Source organism: Paramacrobiotus metropolitanus, unplaced genomic scaffold (genome assembly GCF_019649055.1).
Source record: "Paramacrobiotus metropolitanus isolate TYO unplaced genomic scaffold, Prichtersi_v1.0 Parri_scaffold0000082, whole genome shotgun sequence".
Classification (NCBI taxonomy): Eukaryota; Metazoa; Tardigrada; class Eutardigrada; order Parachela; family Macrobiotidae; genus Paramacrobiotus; species Paramacrobiotus metropolitanus.
The window spans coordinates 578,463-605,373 of record NW_026570302.1 but is presented as its reverse complement, the minus strand read 5'-3'; the positions used below and the strand labels follow the sequence as shown (position 1 = coordinate 605,373).

Sequence of the window (26,911 nt, the reverse complement as noted above, 5' to 3'; positions counted from 1 at the left end):
AGATCGTGGAGAGAATGTCGTAGGTTTTTGCAAATTTTCATGTTTTGGTTTAGAATGCCAGTGTATATTAGTATCTTACTACGTTATAATTATTATGGTATCGTACTGCATTGTTGTCTTGGTATGTTTAATTTAATTTTCTTATTCCACCTGATTGCGCCGACTTAATTGCCAGTAGTTACTTAGTTTTTAAATTTTGCTTTTCATTATACGTACTCTTAATCTGACCTTTAAGCGCTTTTCTTTTGCGAACATTAGTGCGCATGGCTATTGTGTCAGTCTTTGTCTTCGACTTTTCTGATCACGGCCCCGTCACCGGCTGTCACTACTAGCTTGATCAGCATTCGTGGCTTCGCTTCGCTCTTATAGTCTAAAGCGTTGCACACCCTAGTATTGTTGAAATACATTTTTTATATTAAAAATAAAACCCAGTAAAAAATTTTAATTAAATCTGGTTTCAATGGGACCGACGTGAGCGATTTGACAAAAAAAATCTCGTTTTCTTGAACATAGAGGAGCTTTTCTTCTGTCGATTACTCAGTACTACACAACAATAAATCCAAAATCTAGTGAAAATAAAAAATGGAACATTAACTGAAAGGCAAAAGCCCGTAAGGATGACATTCCATGTCCTACAACAATGCCGCGGATGCAGCGAATAGGATGTTTCGAGGCGAAGCTGCCTCTGCGTACTTGCTACGCACTGCTGCTAGCACGTGCGCTCTCGGTCTGAAGGCGGCTCAGCACTCAATACATCAGCAGAGGAGTTCTTCGCAGTTGCTGTATAGCGTAGTTCTTGCAGTTCTCGGAGCTTCTGCATTTACGGCACCGGCGCTTTGAACATATCCATTTGCAATTTCCGCTGGGTATTTTGATAACTTTTGTTTCTGTGTTTATCGTATTTTATCCTAGTGGGACATCGGTCATCCAATCGGATCCGTAATGCAAGTGCAGCCCGTTGAAAAACAGGCTGAAGGAGAGTGCGTTCATTTGAACATTCCCTATTTAGCACGACGATTGTCAACTTTAGACGCGCAGTTACAGGGAGTTACTGATACGGAGTACGATTGTTACTGATTGTTTTGTTTTTATGGGTTTTGGTTTTCGTCAGGTGTTGAGCCTGCCGAGGACTGGATACTTTCGAGTTACAGGGATGTCGGACCCCGGCTATGTCGACGTTCTGGGCGACGACAACCTATTTCGCAGGGGACGCGTGGTGGACGTTTCTGACAAAGGGCTTTTCATTGACTTCTGTCCCAACCGACCACACGAATTCACCCCGTTTATTCGAATTTTCAAGGTTCTGAAGTCAGTGCACGACGAAAGGCGTCGGCGTCTTGGCTATGCGAGCGCTTATGGCAAACCCGATGGGACCATTCCCGTTGATGCTCTAATGCGTGCGACGCCCTCCGGTCCATGGACCTGGTTCCCTGCTGAAATTATCAATGTGGCGCGCGGTATCCGTCACGAGCGGTGCGGGGTAGCCATAGTTCAATGGATGCAGGAGGAGCAGCGCACGGATCTGGTTCCTGTGGAGCGATTGCGTTGGAGAGTGGCGCGCGACTGGTGGGCCACTGTAGGCCTCGCCACTCCAGCCCAGCTTCCATCTTCGGGCAATTGGCACGATTACTATAAGGTTCATGGATTGGGCTCTCGGCCTGAGCCAGTCGAACCAGGATGTTTCGAGAAACGTACAATCCCGTTCCCGAAATATAGTCACGTGAATCTGGATAAATTGCTGCAACAGTTGAACGGCAATGCGTTTCGTCGGACGGAGTATGATATCCGCGCGGTTTCGTTCGTGGACCTTAAAGACCGAACTCTGTCTTATATTTGGCGATGTCGATCTAAACTTCAGTACCAGGATAAATTAATATTATCTGGACTTCTCACGGGTAAGCGTAACATAAGAACTACCCTAGGTGCATAATTATACCTTGGCATTAGATGATTTCCCGTAAAATGTTTTTAAATGGGGTTATGTACTGGAAAGGGGAAACGTCGTGATCTAAACACAATCACGTGACTCAGCGGTATTATTCTAAATTTTAAGTGCTGAAAAATGTTATGTTAATTCTGCGTTATAATGGTTGTTTACCTTACTTTTACAGTACGAGAACCATGAGTGTTATAAGGCACTGACCTCGCGTATACGCAACATGCACAATCATTGAAAACTGGTTTTTAAATTTTAAAAACCAGTTTTCAATGATTGTGCATCTTGAGGTAAATTTTTGGTGGCAGTGGTAAGTTCCGTTCATGCTTGTCAGTAATCTGGAATCCCAGATTGCTGCAGGAGGGCAGTGAAAAGTCGCCCCCTTTGGAGCATCTCTTCAAAGTGCGATGATAAGGATGAGTTTCCCTAGCTACTGTCGAACTTCTAAACGACGCCAACGAACGCTATTAATTATATTTTTTTGAAAGCCATCCATTGCAAACATTTTTTCCATAATGTTTAAGAGATTTTCAAAATGTAATACTTTATTCTTAATAAAGTACTTAATACTTTATGGATCTAATTTTTTATTTCCAGGTAAAATATGATCGTCGAAATTTATTAAGTCCGTTTTAAAAGTCACGTTATCTGAAAATAGGACCGAAATTTAATTTCAAAGTTGAGCTCAGCATTTTCAGCTGAATGATCATCACATTTTCATATTAATGTAAAACAAGTAATGTAAGGTCAGCTCAACTATCTTTTGGGTCAGTCGCTGTGTAAACTGTAAGCAGTTAAGCGCTGGCATAAAGGAATTACAGTAATGTAGATCTGTAATACATTGGCAAAACTAACGATCTTGTGCAACTGCCCCAACTTGGCACTGCAGTGTTTGCTAACAAAACCTGACTTCAGTTGTGTTTCAGTGCACCTTGGAAAGCTCGACAAACTTGACTTTTCTCGCACAAAACGGTCTTTCGGCTATGATTACTAGCGGAACCGGCTATTTTTGCTCCAGCCTGTGATGAACGAAAAAAATTGTAGCTAAAATGTCTAAAAAGTCACACGAAAAAAGCCGAAAAAATCAAAAGTTGATGCTCAGTGAAGATACTTTTCATATTATAAAAAAGATGTCTCTCTCGCGGGTAACTGTAGCAGAAGAGCGGAAATGTACAGTATAGAAATATTGCACTACTCTTTACTGACACGCAGGCTACAAAATATTTTGTTTTGCTTGAAATCGACAAACTTGCTTTGAACGCACCAAAGCTGAAGCAAGCATGCTGGTTTGACCTTCACGGCAAACTGTTTAATCCTTGAACAGATTCTGGTTCAGTTTTAATTTAATTCTAACTTTGCTTTTATTTAATAGATTACCGGAAACCCGGAAATCCTAAAAGCAGCGGACAAATCTGATGCTGAAACTGCTTGGAAATTTATTAAAATGGTTCAGTTTGTGTGTAATGTTAACCCGTTGACGGGCATTGGTGCCTGGAGGCGACAAGGTGTTTGGTATTTTTTTCCCAGCGATCGGCAGCAGTTAATCGTTATCCCATAACGAAATAAGCAATAAGGGACTTTAAAGCAGCAAAAAAAACATAATTTGAACTTGTGTCTTCAGTTAATTAAGAACAATAGATGAGCGAAAATTGCTAATTTTGAACTTTCTGACCTCTCGTAGGTTTTGCTAATTAACTAATTGGTGGATGAATAATTAAACCCAGATAAATCAGCAAGGTAATACTGACAACGCTTTATTCGAAAATGTCTAATGCGGATTCTAAAAGTCGAACCATAGATGGCCACAATCCGTTAAAAACGTGTGTCGCCTTCCGGCACCATTGCCCATGAAGGGTTATGAATACACGGGCGGGTGCACTTTCGACAGATACTTTTCATTGCGTAAACGGAGTAAGTTGCTGTCGGTTCGGACGCAAAACATGCGCCATGAGGTTTTGGTTTTGAAAGCTAGCAGAAAATGGGATACCAGAACGGCACCCCGGGCGGTCGGCATGGCAGTCTTGATGCTTTAGTTCTGATTGTAATTCTACCGCCAGTGTACGACACTGTACGTAGCACGGTGAAATGGCAGCACAACCCTGCACTCTGCTGCTCTCTGCCTTCGATACCGAATGCCGCTTGGGCAAGCAAAGCGATGGAGCCGCGCAGCTTTAAAGAAACATGCGAATTTTGAGTTTTGGCCAGTCTCGGGCGATTGCAAACTGGAACGATCAAATTGGTGATGAAGACCTTTGCGACAGCCTTATGTAGGTTAAATCCTGATCCGGCCGATAATGTGTTAGAAAAAGTGCACGTGACTACTAATATTTGGTTCGGCGTCAATCGCTTTTACAGCTGGATCATTTCCGCCGCTTTCCCTATACCCACCACTGCGAGTCTGCGGCCACACAGGAAACGTGCAAGTCCGAATGATGCACGCAGTGTAAAGGCGGCTCGGCGTGTTCATCAAGGCAGCAAGTGCAATGTTAAATTCCACAAAGGCTGCTTCGTAAAATGTCACATAAGAGAGGGATGAAAGTTTGCGAAGGAATATTGTCAGCATCGCTTGTTTTCTATGTTTTATATATCTAGTACTCTTAGTGGTCAAAATGCAAAGAAAAGGGTTTCAACAGGTTTTAATTTTTTGCTGACCAGTGGTCAATTTGTTGACCATTTATGTGCTACTGTTTTGAAGCACTTTTTTGGGGTAGTTAAATAAGTTATTGATTTTACGTATTTCCTGTTTTTATAATTATTACAAAATTATACGTTTGTATGCAGTAGACTGTCCATCGGCATTGTTGTCAGCAGGCAACATAGTCACCACCGCTGACCTATGGTCAGCACAAGCTAACAAAAAATTCTCTTTCTTAATTGAATTTTTTTGCGGTGGTCCCTTCCACCGCTGTCAAACTTCAAAATTTGTTTATTTCTGGATTGGTGTGTTAAATTATTACAAGAAAATTTTTCGCATTTTTTACCCGTAGTGTAATTATAACACATGATAGATAATAGCACATTTTTGAAAGTCGGCAATTTGAAAGCGATGACAGGGACGACCGCACGCGGGTTTCACTTGCCTCGGTGCTGTGCAGCTGCCCGAGTCCATGCGAATGGTCTTGCAATGACTGCTATGTACTCGTATGAATAAAGCCTGCGCTGTGCATTGATGATTGAAATAACATAGTACGTATGCGGTATTGCGTACTGTTTTAATTTGCGCTGGCCACGCCTATCTGAATTACAGCAGCTGAAAATATTTTTTTAAGCATACTTGGGTACTATACTATCTTTTTTCAGAAGATGAGATTTTTCTGAATTTGGAGGACCCCTATGTGCCATGGTGAGTAATATGTGTGGCCACCATTGTCATGGAAACTACATATAAGGTACAGCGGAGCTTTTGCTGGAATGAAAGCTTAAGCATTTTCACTACTGTACCCAGTACTTTGACCATTAGCTTCCACCAAGTACTCATTAGTTACAACTGCTTAGTACCGAACTGGCGTACAAGATGAGCGAACCAAAAAAGTTTTGAAACCGGTGCAAACTGGAGAATACGAGCTTGTAAAGCTATAGAGTATAGACGTACATCCAAACTGAAAAGTACGAGCATGACCTACCATTTAATGCGGTGCAAAGGTGAAGACACCAAAATGGAATCTTCATCTTATTAGCGTCCACAAATTTGTACAATATTCAGCAACTTATTATTGCAATTTTTAAGTATTATCCTTAGCAATGCCATATCCTGTGACCAGATTCTCAAAAACTGCAATTAAACTGCAATTTATTGGATGTTCACGAGAATTTTTGGTACATAATCTCTTGTCATCATTCTAATAATTCTTTTTAGTGCAAAACGTACGAGATTGGTACAAAAGCTCCTCAGTAAAATAATAATTAGTTTTGTTTCAACTCAAACAATTTTATGTGCATTATGCACAATGCACATTGCCGTCAGGCGCGCTGCTTCAACCTTACAAAGCAGTTTTTGTACTTTTAGAAGAGGAAAGCGGGCCCAGATTACTATTTGAATCATTGTCTGATTTTACTTCTATTGTGGAATTTATTGGGCAGATTAACAAAATAAAAAAGCGGTTATGAAGAGACCCCCGGCCCCCAAGGGGGCCATTCATATTTCAGGAAGGGTAAAAAAAAATAAAATTACGATTACCGCGATATTTCGTTATTGTTACGGAAATTCCATTTCCAAGCAACAATACCATTACAAAGTATTGCAGTTCCAATAAAAACGGTTGCCCCGAGACACTTCGTAGCTTGCAGGGATAGTATGGTTGCTGAAATGCATTTAGTAGGTGGTTCTTGACGGGCCTAAGGCCTCGTTGGTGAACTTTGTAGTGAGCAGAAAAAATGAGAGGAACGTTAGGATATGTACTTCCACATTTCTCAACCGGTCACTCTTACTTTACAGCAACATTATGAACAACCCGGTCCAACAGCTGTGACGTTTTGCATAAATAACTGCTGATCCCCGTTCAAACAACGACTAGGTAAACCAGCTTAGCGGCCATATCCGGTCTCTTAACGGATAGAGTTGGGAAATAGATAACAAAAGATCCAGGTGACCGGGTATTCGAAACTTATACGTAGTGAATTGGCCGGCTGTTGAGAAATAAATATCGAAGTGAGGATACTTTTCGAAAAAAAACGAAACCGGTTACTCGGCCTGCAGCGTCAGACGAAAACCTTGCGCTGTTGATAATACATGTTACCGTGGCGGTTTGCGAGCAACCATATTGTTAGATTGGTAACCCACATTATACGAATAAAAGTATCTATATAGGGGGCAAAACTAAGCGTATTCCACGGTTCCCCTGTATTGCTGCCGTCACCCGCCTGGAGTGTGACGTTACGGCAGTACATATGGTTAAATCTGGCGCGGTACATAAGCGCCATGTTTAGCCACAACGTAAAACACCAGCCGGGTGACGGTAGCAATCCCCCGCGAAAATGTATAAGTTTTTTTGTAACAATTTTTGAACAGCAGCTATACCTTTTTGTGCCACAAAGTTAGTGTAGAACTTACAATTACCAACTTAATCTGGAACTCGTTTTTAGAAGTTTTATTGTAAGTTTCGCAGTAACACTTGTAGGTAACAGTGCAACACATTTCGGAGACTAAAGATACAGGAAACGAACCCAAAAAGTGCATAAAAATAAAACATCGCGTGCACTTTTGGTATTCACGTAAGGTATCAAAAATATGCTAGTGGGTGTCATAAATGCAAAACGCTAAATCGACGTATTCCGCCAGTGGTAAAATTGCCAATAAAACATCATCGCGCCAAAGTTAACACTGATTTCGTAGGAAACGCTTAACCTTTGCGTGGAGTCGACCCCTTCCCATGATTACGCAGGTAGTACAGCTTATGGCTGAAAGCCCGGATCAGCTCTGCTTCCTGGATCTTCAACTGTTTCCCGGCCGTAGCTGGATGGTATCCATTGATGTAAGCTACGATCAAAAATTTTCCATGGTGATAATGTCATAAGCGGTTTTTGAAATTTTAAATAATAAGCATCAATTCGCCCATCAGATCTGTCCCCAGCGCAGACTTCAAGCCATAATGGTCTCCCCGAAAGATCCGGGTTGCCGTTTCTGTATTGCGGAAAAACATCGCCGCATGGTTGACACCGTCCATGAGGGCATTCTTTGGCTTTAAGCGGGCCTCGAAACTGATGAACTGTCCCTTCGGCAAGTACACTCCGGATCCAGAATAGAGCGCAACCTTCTCTCTGGTTTTCAGTCTCAGCTGCTGTCGACAGCTCTCAGCCAATTCTCTTTGCTCTTCCATCATAGAATCTATGTGAAACATCAAAAAAACTTCACGGAAAAAGGTCGACCTCATCCAATAAAAGTTATTTATTAAAAATTATTGAAAAAAGACCATGCTTATCTGTGCAGCATCTGTATGAAAAAATCTGAAATAGGATATGCCGCACCTTTGTGTTTCGCATTCCCAGCACTTTTTGTGCCTAGAAAAATATGGTTTTACCGGTGTAACGGTTAGGTAATTGTTTAATAAGTACTTGTACCGCTAGCTTGCTTCTCCACTTTTGATGAGCCGCCACGTCGCTCAGCGTAAAAATCTACGAACAGAAGAGATGCATTGAAAAATAGCACAAGCGAATGCTGAAAGTAATCAGAGCACCATATTTACATGCAAACGGTTCTGTTAACTTTCATCGGTGGAGTCGACTCCTTGCCGTAAGCAGGGCAATCGGCGTCATCACCTTTGTCGGCTCCTAAATGATATGTCAATACCGGAATATGCAAATGCGATTATTTGGGTCTTTGACGGGTAACCTACGCATAATCTTTTGAGGAAACAATTCTCGGGCCGCAATTGCCGGCAGTTTTGGTTTGCCCGTAGGGGGAGACAGCCTGTACCATGTATAGTTGTCATCATCACTTCCTGCCAAGAACGTACAGTACATGTTAATGGCTAGTAGATGTAATGCTGACTTGTGGCAATATTCAAGCGTTCTTACGCCAGCTCGAGCTTACCATGGAAAGGTCGACCTGCTGTACTAGAAAGCAATCGGAACCACTTACCATCAGACTCCTCAAATTCCTGTCTTTTCCGCTTATGTGCCGGCAACTCTAAATTTACATATATATTTTAAATAACTTAAAACAAAAAGTAACGGCAACCGAGTTTCTCTGTACCTGGTTGCTTTCCTTTCATGCTTCCGCTACCGGCTGCGACGGGACTACATTGTCCAACGGGCTTTCCGGTATAGGGATCGAATCTCCAGTTGCAACTGAGATCCTGGGTGTTGTTAGCATCAGTTTGGGATTCAGACTCTGAACTGATTTCGTTGAGCAGGTCTTCTTGACTTTTCTTTTTGGATGGAGTCGACTCCAGCGTCCGCGCGCCCTTTCCTTTCTGCAAAACATTGCTTTGCTGACAAACTACACAGCGACTCTAAGAGTGACGAAATATTATAATAAAAATAAATTGGCATTAATGAACGTTTTGCAACACTGTCTTGCCTTTCGCGATTCCAAATTCTTTGCAACGGAAACAGCAACTTTTTCACTTGAAGAGACCTTAACAACCCGAGCCGTGAAGAAGCGTTGCAGAGCGTCTTGGTTCTTTGGTGCCTTCACGCTAATAATATCCCTCTCTTTCAGCAGTGATTCATATGTGGACATTTCTTCCAAACGCCATGCCGCGCTGCTGGACTGCCGCTCCATAGAAATAATGTGAACAAGACCGTCCTCAGCAAATTGAACAACGCAATAATCTGAAAAATTCCTTATTGTTACTAGTAGTAGAACAAGTATCCATCAACAAGTACTTGCGTTACCTTTGTCTATACAACTCGGTTAAAAAATAAAAAAACAGACTGGAGTCGATTCCATTCAGGCACCTTTAAGCAGCTCAAAATCTGAAGTTTTTTTTAGTGTGAAATCGATGACAAACGATACGGCTGTTAATGTCAGTAATAACTAGTTAACGTCCAACTGCCGATAAAATAAGGTTAGAATTTTAACACATTCTGATTTGGTGTTTTTCACCATTTCTAATTCCAGATATGCGAAATCATATAAGGTTTGTTAGAAAACGGCTAAACTGATCAGGAGTCGACTCCCAGAAATCTTTACAGTTTCGAGTTGGATGCTACCTTTTCGAGCGTCATGTCGGGCATGAATTTCTTTTTGTTGACGCTGTAGATCATCCATTTCTATGTCGTCCTCGTTCAAGGATCCGGAAACTTTCTTCACACGCTGCGTTCTACCCTTTTGAGTAGGCGGTCTATCTTTTTGAGCAGACATAGTACGCTGTTGCTGGAAAGAACCAAGAAACGAAGAAAACTAAGTAAACAAAACGAAGAATTTGAAGAACAGAGATCGTAAACCTGTTCACCGCGCACAACTCAAAGACTACATGCATATGTGGGACTGAAAGAAAAAATGCGGACGGCACGAATCGGGCGTACCCATATCATCTACGTTTACCGGGGTCGACCCCTTCTCTTTCGATACGTACATACAGATTTGGTTACCATCGGCCCGCGGCGACTATCTGCTACAACTGGTGCCGCACACAAGCAAACACAGTTCAGTTCAACCGGAAAAAAAACAGCGCTGCCGGCTATTATGCGCGCGGCTTGATAAAGCGAAACAACAATAGTGGCGGCGTCTTTATCTTTTTGCTGCTACAGTTCACGCGAAGATATTTTGACTAAATTATTCATTTTTTAGTTACAAATTTCATCTTTAAATTATTTAAACAATGGCGGAGAAACAGCGTAAACGCCGAAAACGGTATCGATCGTACTTGTATGAAGATGGACTATTGCCGAAAACATCTCACTGGAGAAATCGCGGAAAAGTGGCCAACCCTCGAATTGTTGAGTCAAGTGATAGCGAATCGCAGCCGGAAGGAGTCGACTCCCTGGTATTTTTATTCTGACTCATTAAATTTTTTAATTTATTATGCTACGAGTGCTATTGTTTGAAAAACTTACATGTTATCAGTGATGTTAATTGTTCCGTCTAAAAGTAAAAGGAGTCATGTTTTGTTCGCTTCATCCGAAATATTTATCAAATAAAGTAATTCAGTGCGTAAAATGTTTATTTCAAGAGTATGTCTCCTGACGGCACTTGGGATGACGGAGCGTATGTTTCGCGAGTGGTTTCAACACCTCAAAAAGATGCCAGCTCGGATTCGGATATACTTGAAGAGGGTGAAGGTGATTCCGGTGTCGACACCCTGGGAAATGTCATGCAGTTCGTGCGGATCTGCAGGAAACACAAAATGCCTCGCGTTCAACAAGGGGCAATGTTGAGCTTTTTCAAGAAACTACCCAAGGATACGTCGGAGTTTCCTGAAAATCTGTGTTATCTCGATTCGTTTCTTACGCCTTATCTGCTGAATCCCAATATCCATCATTTCTGCTACGAACATCAAAACTATATCGGAGAAGAAAACAGTTTTCGGGATCCAATATGCTGTTCGAGTGCAGAGTGCGGGTCGACCCATAAAACCATCAAAGACAACCGAAAGCGAGGAAGCATTTTCTACACGTTTCCGACTGGTAGCACTGTCGAACGCTATGTAAAATCGGACAAAGGAGGCGATGTATTTAAATTCAGAAACAGCTTTACAAATCTGGACATTTTTTGGGGGAAGGGATATCAAAGACTAAATATACACGGAAGAGATGTATCGCTGACATTTCATGTGGACGATGGACAAACGTTTGGGTTCAATGGTAGTTTGAACGGATCAATTACAGTTGTTAGTTACATAATCAACGAGCTTCCTACGCGTAAGCGGTACCGTGACCGGTTTTTATTTGCCCTTGCGGTGGGAAAGGCGAAACCGAACATGGATATTATCCTAAAACTCCTTGCAGCGGAACTTACAGATACTGCAAATGGGTCGACCCAAGCGGACGGAATTAGTGCGATAAAGCCGGCATTATGGGTGGCTGATACCATTGCGAGAAATGACATCTTGTGTCATGGATCTTTTGCTGGAGAATACGGATGCACTGCGTGCCTACACACCGGAAAAGTAGTTGATGGTGTTCGCGTGTACCCCTTCGATCGTGTTTCGGCAAACAAAGATCGTCAGCAGTATATCCGCAGTGCACGGGTTGCTTTGCAGCACAATAAACAATGCCATGGAATTATTCGTGCAAGCAGTTTGTTTCGAATCCCCTCTTTCAGTCCCGATGTGCACTGTCCTCCTGATTTTCTCCACGCTGTTGCTTTGGGAGTCACCAAAAAGCTGTGCAAGTACTGGATGAAGGACCCCATGTGTTTTCTTCCTGTTTACACCAATATTAACAACAAAAAAAGGAAGATCTTGTCTGCTAATCTTCAGATCGAGGTCGACCTGCGAATTTCCCGTATCATCTTTCCATCACAATTTAGCCGCACAATTCCCCCCATATCGGAATGTTCGTCGTATCACGCCTCTGAGTATCTTAATTTTCTCATGTATGGAGCTTTTTATGCATTGGATGGACAGTTGCCTCATGTACTTTGTGACAATCTGCTAGATTTAGTGACAGCAATGCACTATCTCATGTTGGATCATGGTGGGTTACTAAATGACCACGCTGCTACCGCCCAGGGCCTTATTTTTCGTTATTGCCAGCGATTCCAACAATTGTACGGAGAGCGACGGATGTTGTTTAACGTTCACCAACTTATTCATCTCTCTACAGCCCTAGAAAACTGGGTGCCCGCATATCAATGGTCGACCTTTTACTTTGCGGACTTTTTGGGTGGATTAACGAAATCGGTTCATGGCAGTACGGACGTGGCTTAACAAATTGTACGAAATTATCAACATTTAGAGGCTTCGCGCTGTCACCAGTCAGCGACTGGCACTAGTGATGACATAAATTAGCGGGTTGACCCATGTATGATGCGGATTTGGAATTGCAAATTCTAAAAAAGATAGGACATTTGCAAGAAGCGCTAGGAGGTTGTCCAAGCAGCTTCCGAAACCGAGTAATCAGGAGCGTTGGCGTTGAACTGGAGTGTTACGGTACTCGCAGAAAAGAGCGGCGGTGCAATTACTGGTTCCAAACGGTGACGGGCAGAATACTGAAGCTGCTAAAATTCGTTATTTTTTGAATCGGTTGTGCGAAGTATTTATGCTGCTGTTGAGCATATCGGAACTGAGCCGTTTAGTGCCATTACACTACCAGATGGTACAAATCCGCCTTTTATAAGAAAATTCTTGCGATTGGATTGTCAGCAGTACGATGTAGTGGCTATCGATATTCTGTTTAGACCTGTTGTGTGTATATATGGAAAGCATAATTATCCTGAATTCTATATCTGTATACCGAATAAGCGATTTATCATGTAATTAAAATCACATCTCTTCGAGTAAATAAAACGGGTCGACCCTAGAACCGCTTTCAACAAGATGGACTTTAAAAAGTAATTTTATCCGTTACTTTTGTTTTTTCTTTTCGGTAAGACAATTTCGTCTTCAAACGCTAGACTTTCATAATCAAAATCATCGAATTCATCATTGCTCTTTTTCGGTCCGGTCGGCTCTTGATAGATAGAAGTTTCACGTTTTGGTACCTGAAATTTATTGTATTGTATTAAGTAACAAAATAAATAGAAAATAGCTAACTTTATTAATATATGGGCAAAACCTATGTGCAGTTACAGGAAATTTGTATAAACAGAACATGCATAACACCACTGCATCGTACGGGGCCTCACTTACGCGAACAGAAAGCGCTTGCCATGTATCTTCTGGTGTATCGCTTGTTGCGGTGGCACGCGGATTTTATTCAGACGGTAGGTCGACCTTTTTCGTCTCTTCTTTCGGTTCCTTCACAACCCTTGTGGTAGCTGTTTTCAGGGCTACGAGGATTGCTTCTTGAGACTTGTAAGGTCGGGGATCAATTATAAAGCATCCTTCAAATAACGATTCATCGTCGCTCAACATGCTAAAAACAACCACACTTTACTGTAGAACAAAAATTCGCAGCAAAACGCAGGCGTTTCTTACTTGGCACGGTTCGACCCAACAACAGCAGCACCAAGATGAAAAGATACCAGCAAAAAAACGAAAAGACTTTGTAGGGACAAAATTCCAAATACTGCAGATACAGTCACCAATTTTTGCAAACAAGACAAAGACCGGCAGCTTTTAGCAGCACAAGGCTTGAGTACTTATGCGTTACTGAGTAATGAATGCAAGTCAAGAATAGGTAGGTGGCGGGTCAGACGGTTTTGGTATGCCAAAGAGTCGCGCCGCATAAGCCGCTGGGTTCCGTTTACAGGTTTTTCCAGTGAACTGTGAGAACGTTGTGCACAGAAAACTTGACGAACCAAAAATTGCGCAACATATTCGGGTTTTTTACTTTTACTTTTCGACGAGTAAATGCTACTAATAACTCTTAATTTGGATAACATCCTGATAAACGGTTGAACTCGAAATTCTCCTGAATTGAGTGATGTGTAGCGTTGGCTGATCTAAAGAATCACTACTGTTGATCATTCCCCTTGTGACGAATATTCCCATTTGTTATTTGTATGGACGAGGAACTGCGGTGTCTATTTGATTCGTGTTCTCCTTAATTTGCTGAGTGCGGTAGTGTGGTGGTTTGCGGTGAAGAGTCGGGTGATCTGATTGTAGAGTGACGCTTGCCTTCGCGATTGCCTTTTTACAGCCGAAACAAGAGGGATTCCAGCGCCCAGCGGCCCAAGTGGATGTTTCTTGGTTGCGTAGCGCGTCACTGTTTGCCTACCGTAGTGTAAGTGCTTTGCTCGCTGGCGGTTAAGTTTAATAAATAGGGTAGTTGTTACGTGTGTCCTTATCGGCAGAATGTAAGACTGAAGAACCATTCAGTTTTGCGATAAGCTAGGATTTTAAGTAAGTACTACTCTGAGTCCGGAGAGCCAGAGAAAGGAAAACGGCTGCAAGATATCGTAAACTTGCAAATACCCGTTAAGCGACAGTGGCGGTGTGTAGTCACTGTAGCCAAAGTAGAGCGCAGGCTGTGCCAAATAGAGAATTTGCTGTAGATCAGCGTCTCTATGATCTCAATGATCCGGGTTCCTGTGTGCTTGTACGCTTGGTTCCTGGCCGTATTGACAGCTAGCAGTTAGCTGGAGCTTTTCGCAATTTGTCGATCAGGTAATTAGTTACCGTTATTCGAGGAAGGTTTCGGTGAAAAAGTTTAAGTCTCCTGTGTTTAACACTTACGTTTTTTTCGTCATAATGATGGACCGAAAGTACTATTAACGCTCCGCTTACGATGAAGGCTAGCTTCACTGAAACACTTATTTTAAGTGCCACTACTTTTACTTGTGTACAGATAATTAAGCCTTCAATACAATTTCCTCAGCTCATGGTAAATTATTACCGGTGGTTATAAAAATTACGCGTTTTTTAAAAAAAATAATTTATTGAAAATACGCGCTTTTCCATTTTTGTATAGTCTGCGTTTTTTTCCTGCGATAGTTTACGCCCGGTTAGCTATTGATGGGTAGTTGTTTATTGTTAGCTATTTAGCATTACTGCATTCATTTTTTCCGTTTTTTCATAACTTCACAATGAATCACTAGTAAATAGTTACGTTTACAATCCGTTTCTCTCTGATTTCCTTCTCAAATGTGACATGTGTCAGGAGTACGCATTTAGTAGAGAATTTCATTACTGAAAATAATAGCCTTTGTAGGCGTCCGATTTGGGATTATTTAGTTTGAGCATTGTGTTAAATGAAACATGATCGTAAGCATTAAGGAATTCTGAAAGGTTATTGCAGTTTGTTTCCTGATTGCAGATTCTTTGGATATTATTGTTCCCCGATCAGCAGTCCGTGCCGCACAAGCCGCAGCTGCCACAGGACGGTAATACAACCGCGCCGGGATCGAAGCCGGGAGATCTCTCTCATCATATGAATGTATCACAGTGTGTCCTTGATTGAAGCGGCATCTTGGTACTTTCCGTAATCATAACTGTTTTCTGGTTTGGCGTTTGGCATATTCATTCGATCGGCATTATCTATAGTAAGTACTGTATAGCGTTGGCTGCAGACTCGCAGGGCGCACCGTGCATTGTGGTCTAAGTGATTACACTTCGAGAAGGTTATAGATTTTTTTTTCATGACGGCTTCGGTGTGCAATCGTCTCAAGAGTTTAACGGAGGTTCTCGTTACAGGTTAGCGCTACGTGGAGTCGACTCCTAAAATGGAAGATCACCGAAGAAGATTACTAGACGCAGTATACGTACGTTTAGCTATTTTTGAATAACGGATTTTAAATGTAAAATTTAAATCATAAGATTTTTCAAAATTAATTCTCGACTTATCCCATGGACATTTACAAGTTGTTTTTACGGTTTTCTGTTTTGTTTGCAGGATGTGAAGAATTCCGTTCAGTGTATGATTGGCGTAGATTGTCCGTTCCATAGCCTTGTAATTTCGCCGTGCTGTAGTGGAATAGTGTGTCATAAATGCGCAGACGAATGGATTGCGAAACAACCGGGAGCAAATGCCGACGAGAATCATGACATCGTCTGTCGTTGTCCGAATTGCAACGTGTAATACTTATATATTTTAACAGTCTATGTTGGGTCGACCCATTTTCAAACTGTAATTCTTTCTGGTTTGCAGCGAGGGATGGAGGCTTTATGCAGCGTTGAGATTCACCGCCATGTCGGATCTGGTGCAGAATTTAGACACAGTCGTATCGTTGGTGTCCATGGCACCAGAGATTCCTCTTCCGGGAATGAGTTCGATTGTATTCCCGCTGAATACTTTCCGCTGCGCTTTTCCAGACAGTTTTGATGGATACGAAAACAAGGGGAAGTTTTACCTGAGCAAAGAAGTCCCAATTTTCGGGTACTGCAGAATTCCCCAGAGCATAAATAACTTGCAGTATTTGTGTCCAACATGAAGATCTGAATATTTCTTCAGTTTTTTGCAAAATCATCATTAATCAAGCATTTGCCGGGTTTACAGAAACTCCGACATTGACTGTTAGCTGATGGACACTGAGCTCCATAAATTCATTCGCTTCTCAATGGATATGGAAAAGGCGGTCCAGGAGTGGGCGCAGTTCTTGGCAAAACACAAAGGTCGACCTACACTTGCATCTTCTGTCTTCCTCCCCCGCAGTCTACAGAAGCCGCCATCCGTTAAAGACCAGGCGTCGGTGTCCTGTTATGTTTACGACTGGATTAAACCGTTCCTTTCAAACTCGCCGGAGGTAGAGGAATTGTTCGGTCAAGTCATAATTTGTACGATTCTCAGTCATTTTATTTGCGCATTTAACAGACGGCGAAAAGTATGCTGGACTCTGTGGGACTCTGTCGCCTCGCCACCCGTCGGCTCGACCTGTCCCTGCCGCACAAGCATTGGACAGAAACTGCAACCTGCCACCGCGTGATGTGTCTGATTAGATCGGAAGTCCGTTCTTATTTAAACCACGCTCGTAAAAGGTAGTTAGTTATAATTGTGTAGATTTTTCTCCATCAGTACGTGGAGGGAACAAGCATCTCCGGTAGCGCGTTCGAATAGTCAAGACACCTTGAACACTCGTTTGACTGCAAATCTGGCTTAACAGTCAACCGCGGAAGGCTGGCAATCCACGTTTAACTTGGCCACTGTCAATCAGGGCAACCATCCACGGTTGACGGTGAGGTGCACGCCGATGGGCAACATTCCACGGTTGGCAGTTCAATGAATCATGCTGTCACGCACTTGACGCACAGTGTTCAAAGAGTCTTGACTATTCGAACGCGCTACCGAAGATGCTTACTCCCTCCTCGTATACAGTTTGTAATGACTGCTTTAATGCAGGTCAAAGGGGGAGTTCTATTACGTCTTGTGTACCCTCTGCGGTGAGAAGATCAACTGGCTGCATATTACCACGCATATGAGGAGGATTCACGCGGTAAGAATTAAGGAGTCGACTCCAGTTCTGGCTAATAATTCTAATGCTGATGGAACTACTTTCTCTGCAGAAAAAGTTTTACCTGAAATGCCGAGGCTGCTTCGCTCCTTTGTCTGGACCTTTTTATAAAGGTGATGTTGTACATGCAATTGAGTGCAACGCTCGGGAGTGTCCTCTGGCTTCCAACCGCTGGCCACGAGGGGCGAGTGATTCCACCGCACACACGATTTGAAATTCCGCCACTGAACATCCCGGCGACGGACGACCTGATCGAGCTGGTGACATACGAGACTGTGAAGGATGGGAGTACTCAGCTCGTCATTTTGTGCAACACGTAGAAAAGTAAGCAAAACATATTTTTCTATTTTTCCGATTTTTCTTGTCCAACTTCACTTGATAATTTTTAATTCGCTAGAGAATATTACGTTCTTCGTTTCCAGATTTATGCTCCTTTGGCTTTGACACGCATGCCGTCGTGACCGCTGCGACTGTGGTGTTTCTGGTTCGAATTAGCCGATCGCATTTCCTCTGCCTGGATTTGTTCAAACCTTCTTCGACGATGCTCATTTCCTACAATCATCATTTTTGCCCTATTATTTCTTGTTTCGCATCAATAACTTTGTTGTTTTTCTCCTGGCTTACTTAAATAAGTCAGGAATTTCGGACAGACTTTAGCAAATAATTGCGACGTTCTGATTGTTTTTTTTATTTTCTTACGAATAGTATTTGCCGCGTCTGTTCTCGATTTGTGGTAATGAAAATGTTGAACTGTCGTGGAAGTTTTGTGTAGCATTCAGTGTAAGTAAACAAAGATGAGAAGTTACATTAAACTTCGACATAGGATCGGCTGCTCACAAAATATTTTACAACGTTTAGTAGTAACTTCTATAGTACACGAATTCTTAACTAGATCTTTTTTGTAACTTTCATTTTCACGAGGGAATACAGGGGAACCGTGGAACACGTTTAGTTTTGCCCCCTATATTTGAAGTACGAGGAGGGGGTAAATACACGGGATAGACAGAAAAAACGGCAATAACAAGGGATAACCATTCACGTGTTGTGCAGCACGGCCAGCCACCAAGGGAAGGCAGTCCAGCGACACTACATAAAATTCAGGCTTTGAGACCCGAGCTGCCTTCTCCGTACGCTTCCATGTTAAACTTAAACACCTGCATCTTGCACATTTCAGGACTAAACCGCACAATCAATGGCTCAAAAGAACAAGAAAAAATTAACAAGATTTTCGATACCACGCAAACCGTGATCTATGAGAAATAAGACAAGCTAGAGCCAATTAAGTTTTCCATAGACAAAGCATAGGAGCTCCGTGGAAGCAAACCATCCAACTCCTATGCTTAGTCTACGAAACTCAAATGGCTCAATCTTGCTTCAGTTTTCGTAAGTGGCAAGTTGTTTGGTATAAAAAATCTTGTAAATTTTTTCTTGTTCTTTTGAGCTATCAATTGTGCGGATTAGTTCTGAAATGTGCAAGACGAAGGTGGTTGAATTTAACATAGAAGTCTACGGAGAAACAGCTCGAGACTGGAGTCTCAACGGCTGTTCTGCACTGTGTTACTGAACTGCCTTCCCTTGGTGGCTGGCCGTGTTGCACAACACGTGAATGGTTATCCCTTATTATTGCCGTTTTTTCTGTCTATCCCGTGTATTTACCCCCTCCTCGTACCAGTTACACCACTCCCCGTTTACTTTTATTCCGAATGAATGCGTGGCAATTCGATTAAGTGTTACCTCGTAATTCGTATACAGCAGGTCAAATGTTTTCAGCTGTTTCATTTATACCGCCGCAGTTGACAATTTCGGATTAAAAGGAGTAATAACATGACTTTTACAACAGTACAGTACTGGTAAAGCACACCAAGCAGAATGCCGGAAGCGATACAACTATCGGCAGCTGGGCGAAGAATAGTGGTTTTATCCTTTTGCCGTGGAAACCCTGGGAGTGCTCGGCGAAGAAGCCAGAGAAATGGTCAGTTTCCTTGGACGGAAAACGAAAGAGAGGTCCGGGGAATGCAGATCCACAGCTTTTTTAAAGCCGCGTATTAGCCTCGCAATTATTAAAGGCAATGCAGCTGCCGTTTTAGGAACTTTACCGGGCAAGAATAAACTGATGGATAATACTGATTTCGTTTGTTTTGTTTTAATTCTTAATTGTGCATTGTTGGCCGTAGTGATATGAATTACGACTGTTATGTCGTGATAAGAACATCAATAAAGATTTCATTCCTACCAGTACTGGTACCATACCCTGCCGCCGGTATGCAGCGCCTAACAGCGGTCGAAAAAATAATCGTCGATTGTCTATATCGTACAGCTTAGGACGAAATGGTCGCATACCGAACATATCCGCATTCAGTACGTATGCAGCGCAGTGCGCTGTACGAGTGAGTTCAAAATATCCGGTTCGTACAAGTGCACTGCGCCGCATGCGCACAGAATGCTGGGTATAGGGTTATGCGACTATTTAGTCCTACATTGTACGTAGAATTTGTACTGTAGTCTATGCGCCGACTGTTACAATCACTAATACACAGTGTCTACTACAGTAGGTATACCGAATGCGGATACACGGACCCTCATTATTTTAAGGGTGTGGCTATTCCCACCACCTCGCACCGCCATTTGGATATTCTCACCACCGTTCACCACCTTTTGACTATTCCCACTTCTTCGTAGGAAATGTTTTTTTATTAGACAGTTTTAAAAATCTTTAACAAATCTTGAAGCAAGTTTTAATAAAACTGTTTCTTTGCGCTCTGTATGTCGTAAGCCTTATGACCACAATTTTTGACAGTGGCACCAGTTGTTGTTCTAAGGTGGTATAGATCTGCATTTTTTCTGGCAGCATAGCACTGCAATGCGAACAGAGTAGTCACCGACCACTGTCAGCACCCAGTTTTGTTCGAACGTTTTTGGCTCGCAACAGTACAGAAAAGTGAAGTGTGACTGAAAGCGAAGATATATGTATATTCAGAAACGGATGGGAATAGCCGAATGCACTAGAGCAGCAAAGCCACAAGGGGTGGGAATAGCCAAATGTGGTGTGAAAAATATTATAAAAAACGTTGTGCGGATAGCCAAAACGAGGTGAAAGGTGGTGACAATAGCCAAAGGTGGTGTCAGGGTGGTGAGAATAGCCATTTCCTTATTTTAAAGACTAAAGAGTGAAGGTTACTAGTAATCGTATTAATGCTGAACACATAATTTAAGTACAACAGAAACAGTTACAACTATGAGCATTAGATGGATGCAGTTGACTGATCTGCGGCTAATTTTATGTGCGAGACTTTCTACGGATTCTCCAGACTGTTCAATCCATAGACGGTAAAATTATCCAAGGATTGCCTTGTATATTCTATTTCCAGGAGCAGACGACTTGCCAGCTTCAACGTTAACGTTGTTTGGCAAAGTTTATAGGACGAACTCCGTGGAGGTATTGGGCCAGGACGGTCTATTCCGTGTCGGACAGGTTGTCGACGTGGCGGACAATGGTCTCATCATTGATTTTCTCAGTTATAATCGACGCCGCGAATTCACCCTATTTAATCATGTTTTCCGAAATGTCAAGTCAGTAAAAGAGGGAGACCTGGCCGACGCATACACCGAATCCAGTACACCGATTCCAGTCGACGCATTGATGCGCATGTCGCCCGGTGGTGCGTGGACGTGGTTTCCGGTGGAAATTGTGAATGTGACGCGCGGTATCCTCCACAGGTTTTGCAGAGTGGCCGTGGTCCGATGGGAGAATGGATTACAGTACACGGAAGTGCTTCCCATTGAGGGGCTGCGTTGAAGAGCGGCGAGCGACTGGTGGGATTATATGGGCTTGCAGCCCCCCGCCCAGTAAGTATTCTTTGTCGGATGCCTGGCATGACTACTTCTTGGAGATGATCGGGTAGGACGGATGGTCAGAGCCCGTTGAACCAGGGACCTTTGAGAAGCGCAGTCTGCCGTTACCGAAAGACTGCCGCGATGTGGATGTCGAGAAACTGCTCCATCACTAAATGGTAACACAGAAGGATGGCCGGTGTCGTTCGTCGAAGTAAAGGACGGACGTGTGTCGTACATTTGGCGGCATCGGTCTGAATATCAGCGTAAAGAGACTCCGTCATCTTGTCAGGTACCGGCAAAATACGTTCTGCTTTTCAATGCTGTCTTTGTTAGTTATTTTCCAGCGGAAAGCTGCTTTCACAAAAACTCTGACGGGCTCTTCTCTAAAGAACCTACGCTAAATTATTTTTTTTGCAGCAGGAGGTTCATCGATATCATGGCGCGCTAACCTCGCGTATTCGATACATTAATCGGTTGCTGATTGAAGAAAAAATATTTTCTGCGAATCGCCAGGAGATTGATGATGTGCGTGTACTAAAGACATCCGGGCTGCGGGAAGTTTCCTCGCAATTGGATAATTGGACACAGACCGGATTACGCAGAGTTTGTAACGCGTGGAATTGGATCATACAATCACCTCCGCTGAAGACTTACATCCTCGTTGCGAGCCCTCACAAAGACTATCAAGCGAATCACGGTCAGCTGCATTACTTTCTGGCGGTACCTGTTTTCAAATGCATCCGCAAATCCACACAGCACATCGTTGTCGATGACCGTAACCATTTGATGGATACGGGAGATTTTATAACACTGACTGATATGATACATTATGCCGTCCGGAATACCGGAAGTCGATTGCGAGTGATCAATTTCATTGGGCTTCGATTGAAAATCAGATGTTTTTCGCCGACCTATCGGCTGGTCAGTTTTATCACCGCTTGCAGTGATCTGCCGTGCGACGTCATGCATCTAGTAAACTGCACTATCGATTTGGATTATAATAAGACAGGCGACGGGCTGGAGATGCAGCTGGAAGTCGACCTTGCACCACTTTGTTTGCCATGAGCGCTGATGTGCGCTGCACGATGCGGGATGCTATTGAGAAATCCATCCCGATACCCACGGAAGAGCAGCTCGAGATGCTATCGATGTGGCTGAAGGTAACCACTGCTGATGACAGCCATCGTTCGGAGAGGGTAATAATTTGCTGGGTATGTGCTGACCTATGTTTGCTTCTACCGATAAGCGTGCGCGGCAATTTCTGGTCGAGGTGGCGGAATATTTTAATCAACTGGGACGATGGAAGAAGACTGGGATGATGATTACTCTGGAGCGGATTTTCCGATGGATGGCGAGTTTTTTGACCGTCCTTTTTCGGGGTCGAGATCGTGTGTGAAATAACTTTTACAAAAGGCCATCGCCATTTGTTTTTTAAAAGCACTAAATTCAATGTTGTCGTGTATTTTGTTAAGTCGCTAATCCGCTATACAGCTGAACCTGTCGGCACAGTTACCGGTATTTACGCTGCTGTATACACTTTATATTGTAAATAAATGTTGTATGTTTTTTTCTTTTGGTTTGTCTGATGATTCCGACTCAGATCTTACCGTTACTGGAGCGAAAGCGAAGACAGTTCTGAACTTGAACATCGTAACACAAACTTGTTGTTCTGACAAAAGTCGATGTATCTGTACAGGTGAATCAAGGGTTAATTGCTTGTGGTAGTGTATTTCACTGAATAACTCGAAAGTCGGTTTGCTTGGATGGATAGCGTAACCCGTAGCGTAACTCGCACTGTAACAGAAAACGAAAACTATAACTCTGGGTAAATTTTCCATAACAGCACAGGTCTGTCAATGGCTGCTATAGAGTGATATTAACTAGGAAAGTGCACCGCTTTAGGCTAGCACTATAAGACCGAAGCGAAGCTAGGAACAGTAAAGGAGAATATAACCCAAAAGGGTCAAAGGTTCAGGTCTGCTTGCAAAGACTACTCGTATTAAGACATAAGTTCAAGTAGTTGCTCACACTGAAACAGTACTTGCCGTACTCACTGTTCTGTATAATGTAAGTAATATCTATATAACAAAGTCCTTGAGTACGATATTGGTTTCAAGAATGTACTTTCCGTAACATTCTACTGACGTTCGTGACTCACTATTAGTACAAGGTGCATGGAGTATTAACGCCGCTTTATACTGCTGAGGGAGTGAATTTTATTGGTTTAGTTATTAGCCAGTAATTTACACATCACTTACCAAAAACATTATACTGCTAAAGGCGCTAGTAAGCGACGCTTGTAGCCGGCAGGAAGGTGGACGGGTGGATGGTGGATCTTCAATGAAGGTCATCCACCTTTCTGCAAAGGTCATCCACCTTTCTGTTTAACTTAATATGTGTTCGATCCAGTTGCAACCGTTAATTGCTTCGAAATAAAATGGTATTTGCGCAGAGATATTCGACAAGTCTATTCTAAATCATACATTTATTGTTGAATTAAGATACTGATTGTCTTTGTTAGCTTGTACACGGATTCAGACTTTCCTTATAACTGCGCAAAATATTTTAACGCAAAATTGTTCGAAAAAAATCATTGGATATGATTTAGGTAAAGGTGGTTCGTTTTCGGCAGAACATGGGATGTCGAAACGACGAAACGTTTATGGAAAACGATTAGATGGTATGTCTTTCTTTCGTAGGTAAAAGGAAAACCGTTAGTGGGGGAATTTCATTTAGCGTATTTTGTGAGCCAGACCCGCTTACCGTATTTTTCGAATCACAAGCCCTAGAATTCTAAATTTTCAAAGGTGCCCGGAAAAAGGCTTATACCGCAGAGGAGGCTTTTATTGTGGAGGAGATAAATTAGGTAAATTAAGTTTGGTATATAGGTAAACTAAATTAAACTTCAAGTATAGGTGAATTAACATGGGCGCTTCGCGTTTGGCCATTCAACCGGTAACTTAGGGTTCTATTTTCTGAACTTACTTCAGTATTACTTATCGTGTTTCGAGGGTCGGCATATATTTGCGAATGTCCGGAATTAATTTTGAGATATGTAATTCGGTGAATTTTGAAAATAAAAAATGACAGAATGAAAGGCGGTGACACACTGACGTAACTCTTAGCCCCGCACTTCGAAACTGTTATGTGTCAGCGCACCATTTCCTGCCGCGATAATGTGAGGACGGACGCGGGTCGGTTGTCTGTGTCGCGCACAACGCCTGCAATCAGAAACTGAGTTCCAGCACGAAAATAGTATCGTTTTACCACGCAAACGCTGTCAGCTTAGTTGCAACACTGAAACGGTTCATAAACATTGACTGTTTGAGGCGAAGCTACTTTCTTTCCGAACGGTTTCCTCTAATTCATGGACTCTAATTCATGGTTTCCTCTAATTTGGTGAACACTGAGTTGTTCTTGGATCGTTGCGACATAAAGTCAAATTCCGCAATAGCAGTGCCGTTCGAACGAAGTGGATCAACGATATCTTTAATTTAACGTAGCAAAAGCGCACTCGCCCTGCAGGCTATTCCGCGCGTAGAGCGCTTTCTGGGATGTGCACTGTCGATGACGGATGCCAGCCATGTTGACAAGAATCCGAGCTGTTTGGCAGTGGGCATAATCATGTTGGACTCCAGGGCATCCCACAACGCGCTGCTCATACCCCCACTCATCGGCAGCCGAACCGCTGTCAGGTTAATCGACAGCAGCGTCTCCTTCCACTGGCGTAAATCAGCAAAATCAAATTTCATTGAACAGGTCACCAGGTGTATCATATCGCATGGCAGTTCACCACAAGCTTCGATGAATTCGACGAGACGATAGAATGACGAGAACAACCCGCTGGAATCGTCAGCGTTGTGACCGTGCAGCTGACATCGAGCATCCTCACGATCACCGGAATCGCCAATGTTGCCAAATTGCAGTTTCAGGTTGAGTCGTACGAAATGGATGGTACGCAATCGGCTCCCTGTTTTCTGGCCGATATAGTGTGTCATCTCCGTCAGCTTCTGAAGATCGCCCATATCCATCCCACTGTTGCGGGCATCGACAATAAGGTGCTGCGTGGATTTGCGGAGACAAGAGAAAACAGGCGAGGTAAGAAAGTAATGCAGCTGACTGCAATTCGGTTGGGAGTCATTTTGCGGGCTGGTAATAACAATGCAGGTCGTCAACACAGGAGATTCCAAGATGGCGTCCCACGTGAAACAAACGGTGCGCAGTCCGACCTGCGTCCAGGTGTCCAACTGGGAAAACACTTCCACCAGCACAGCTGGCGTGAGCATGTGGATCTCATCGATTTCCTCGCGCTCTACAGTTGAATTCCCTTTTCTGGCAGGCAACTGATGTTCCGCAAACTTGAAGCTATAGCATGTTCACATTCTTTGATTTCGTACTGCAAAAACAGACGTAAAACAAATGTTATCAAATTATATGAAAGTAGAATAAGATGTATCCGAAGCACGGAAAACTTTTCACCACAAGCAAGTCTACCAGTAAAATTGGCATTACGGAATCAAAGAATTAGTTAACACAACTGCACTTCAGTTTCAAAAGCCTGACCTCAGACGGCTCAAAGTATTCGCAAGATCTTGTGGTTTCCTGAGCGAGGCCAAAATGGTTCATAGTCCGTTGCCACAAATCATCGACCGGATGCCGCCAAATAGAGGACAGTCTGGCACATCCATCCTTAACCGTTACATCCACGAAATAAACCGGCTGGCAGTTAGAGGCAGGACGACAAATCGCTTCGCCATTCAAGTACAGGAGCAGTTGATCGTCATTCCTGTGGCGAAAGTCTTCCGGCAACAGCATACTGCGTTTCTCGAATATGCCTGGTTTCACTGGCTCAAGCCAAGTGACTGGTTGCTTTACATGAGAAGAATCATCACGCCAGTAATTCGATATGGAGAGCGTGACGGGAACTTCACGGCCCACTGTCGCCCAAAAACTGCTTGGTACTCTCCAGCGCAAGCGTTTCAACGGAAACAGATCCGTACACGCACATCGCGCATCCACTGGACAACAGCTACGGTGGAGGTTTTGTGGCAAAGGTCGCGCAGCACACTGAGCATTTCAGCGGGGAACCAGGTCCACGGACCCGATGGTGTCTCTCGCACCAGCACATCCACGGGAATGTTTACGCCGGGTTTTGCGAATAAGTGCACTGTGGCAAGAAGCTGATCGTTCATTGATTCGGACATTGCCTTGTGGAAGAGCCGGCCGAACGGAGTGAATTCGCAGCGTCGGCTGGGACAGCGGAAGTCAATTAAGAGTCCATTGTCCGCCACGTCCACCACGCGCCCACTGCGAAACAGTAACCCCAAAACCTCAACGCCGTTAGTTAGACAGGCACGGTCAGAGAAGAACATCGCAGTTGTTTGGAGTTACTTGGAATCGTCAGCAGACTCCGGTCCTGAAGAATACCAAACAATCGTTTTTATGAAAATCAGTAGGATCTGCCTGAAAACAAAGTTAACCTGACAGCACAACCTCGAAACAGAAACAAAACGCGGCTATAGAAATGACGCGATGTGTTTAACTGCATTTGCTGAAGCTAAAGGGTGTTTCGAAAATATTAGTCGACCGGAGCGCAGCGAAGGTCTTCTAATTCAGACAAAATTAAAAAGTGTCTGTCTGTCTGTCCGTTACGGAAGAAAGAAAATGACTTCACACAAGGAAGTAAATGTCGCCATATAAGGAAGTAA

General features: G+C 43.1%; 1 protein-coding gene across 1 annotated transcript; it reads left to right on the top strand.

The window, feature by feature from the left end:
* Window positions 1-746: 746 nt before the first annotated feature.
* LOC129595786 (uncharacterized) lies at window positions 747-3,644 on the top strand. Its single transcript, XM_055492896.1, has 2 exons — window positions 747-1,895; window positions 3,309-3,644. The coding sequence occupies exons 1-2, from the start codon at window positions 1,091-1,093 to the stop codon at window positions 3,350-3,352; spliced, it is 849 nt and encodes a 282-aa protein (XP_055348871.1). The 5' UTR covers window positions 747-1,090; the 3' UTR covers window positions 3,353-3,644.
* Window positions 3,645-26,911: the final 23,267 nt, after the last annotated feature.

What these genes read in the sequence shown, in the direction of transcription:
- LOC129595786 (XM_055492896.1), top strand. Translation starts at nt 1,091, where the DNA reads ATGGGTTTTGGTTTTCGTCAGGTGTTGAGCCTGCCGAGGACTGGATAC. An exon ending in ATTATCTGGACTTCTCACGG is followed by an intron (nt 1,896 to 3,308) that starts GTAAGCGTAACA and finishes TTTATTTAATAG; the next exon opens with ATTACCGGAAACCCGGAAAT.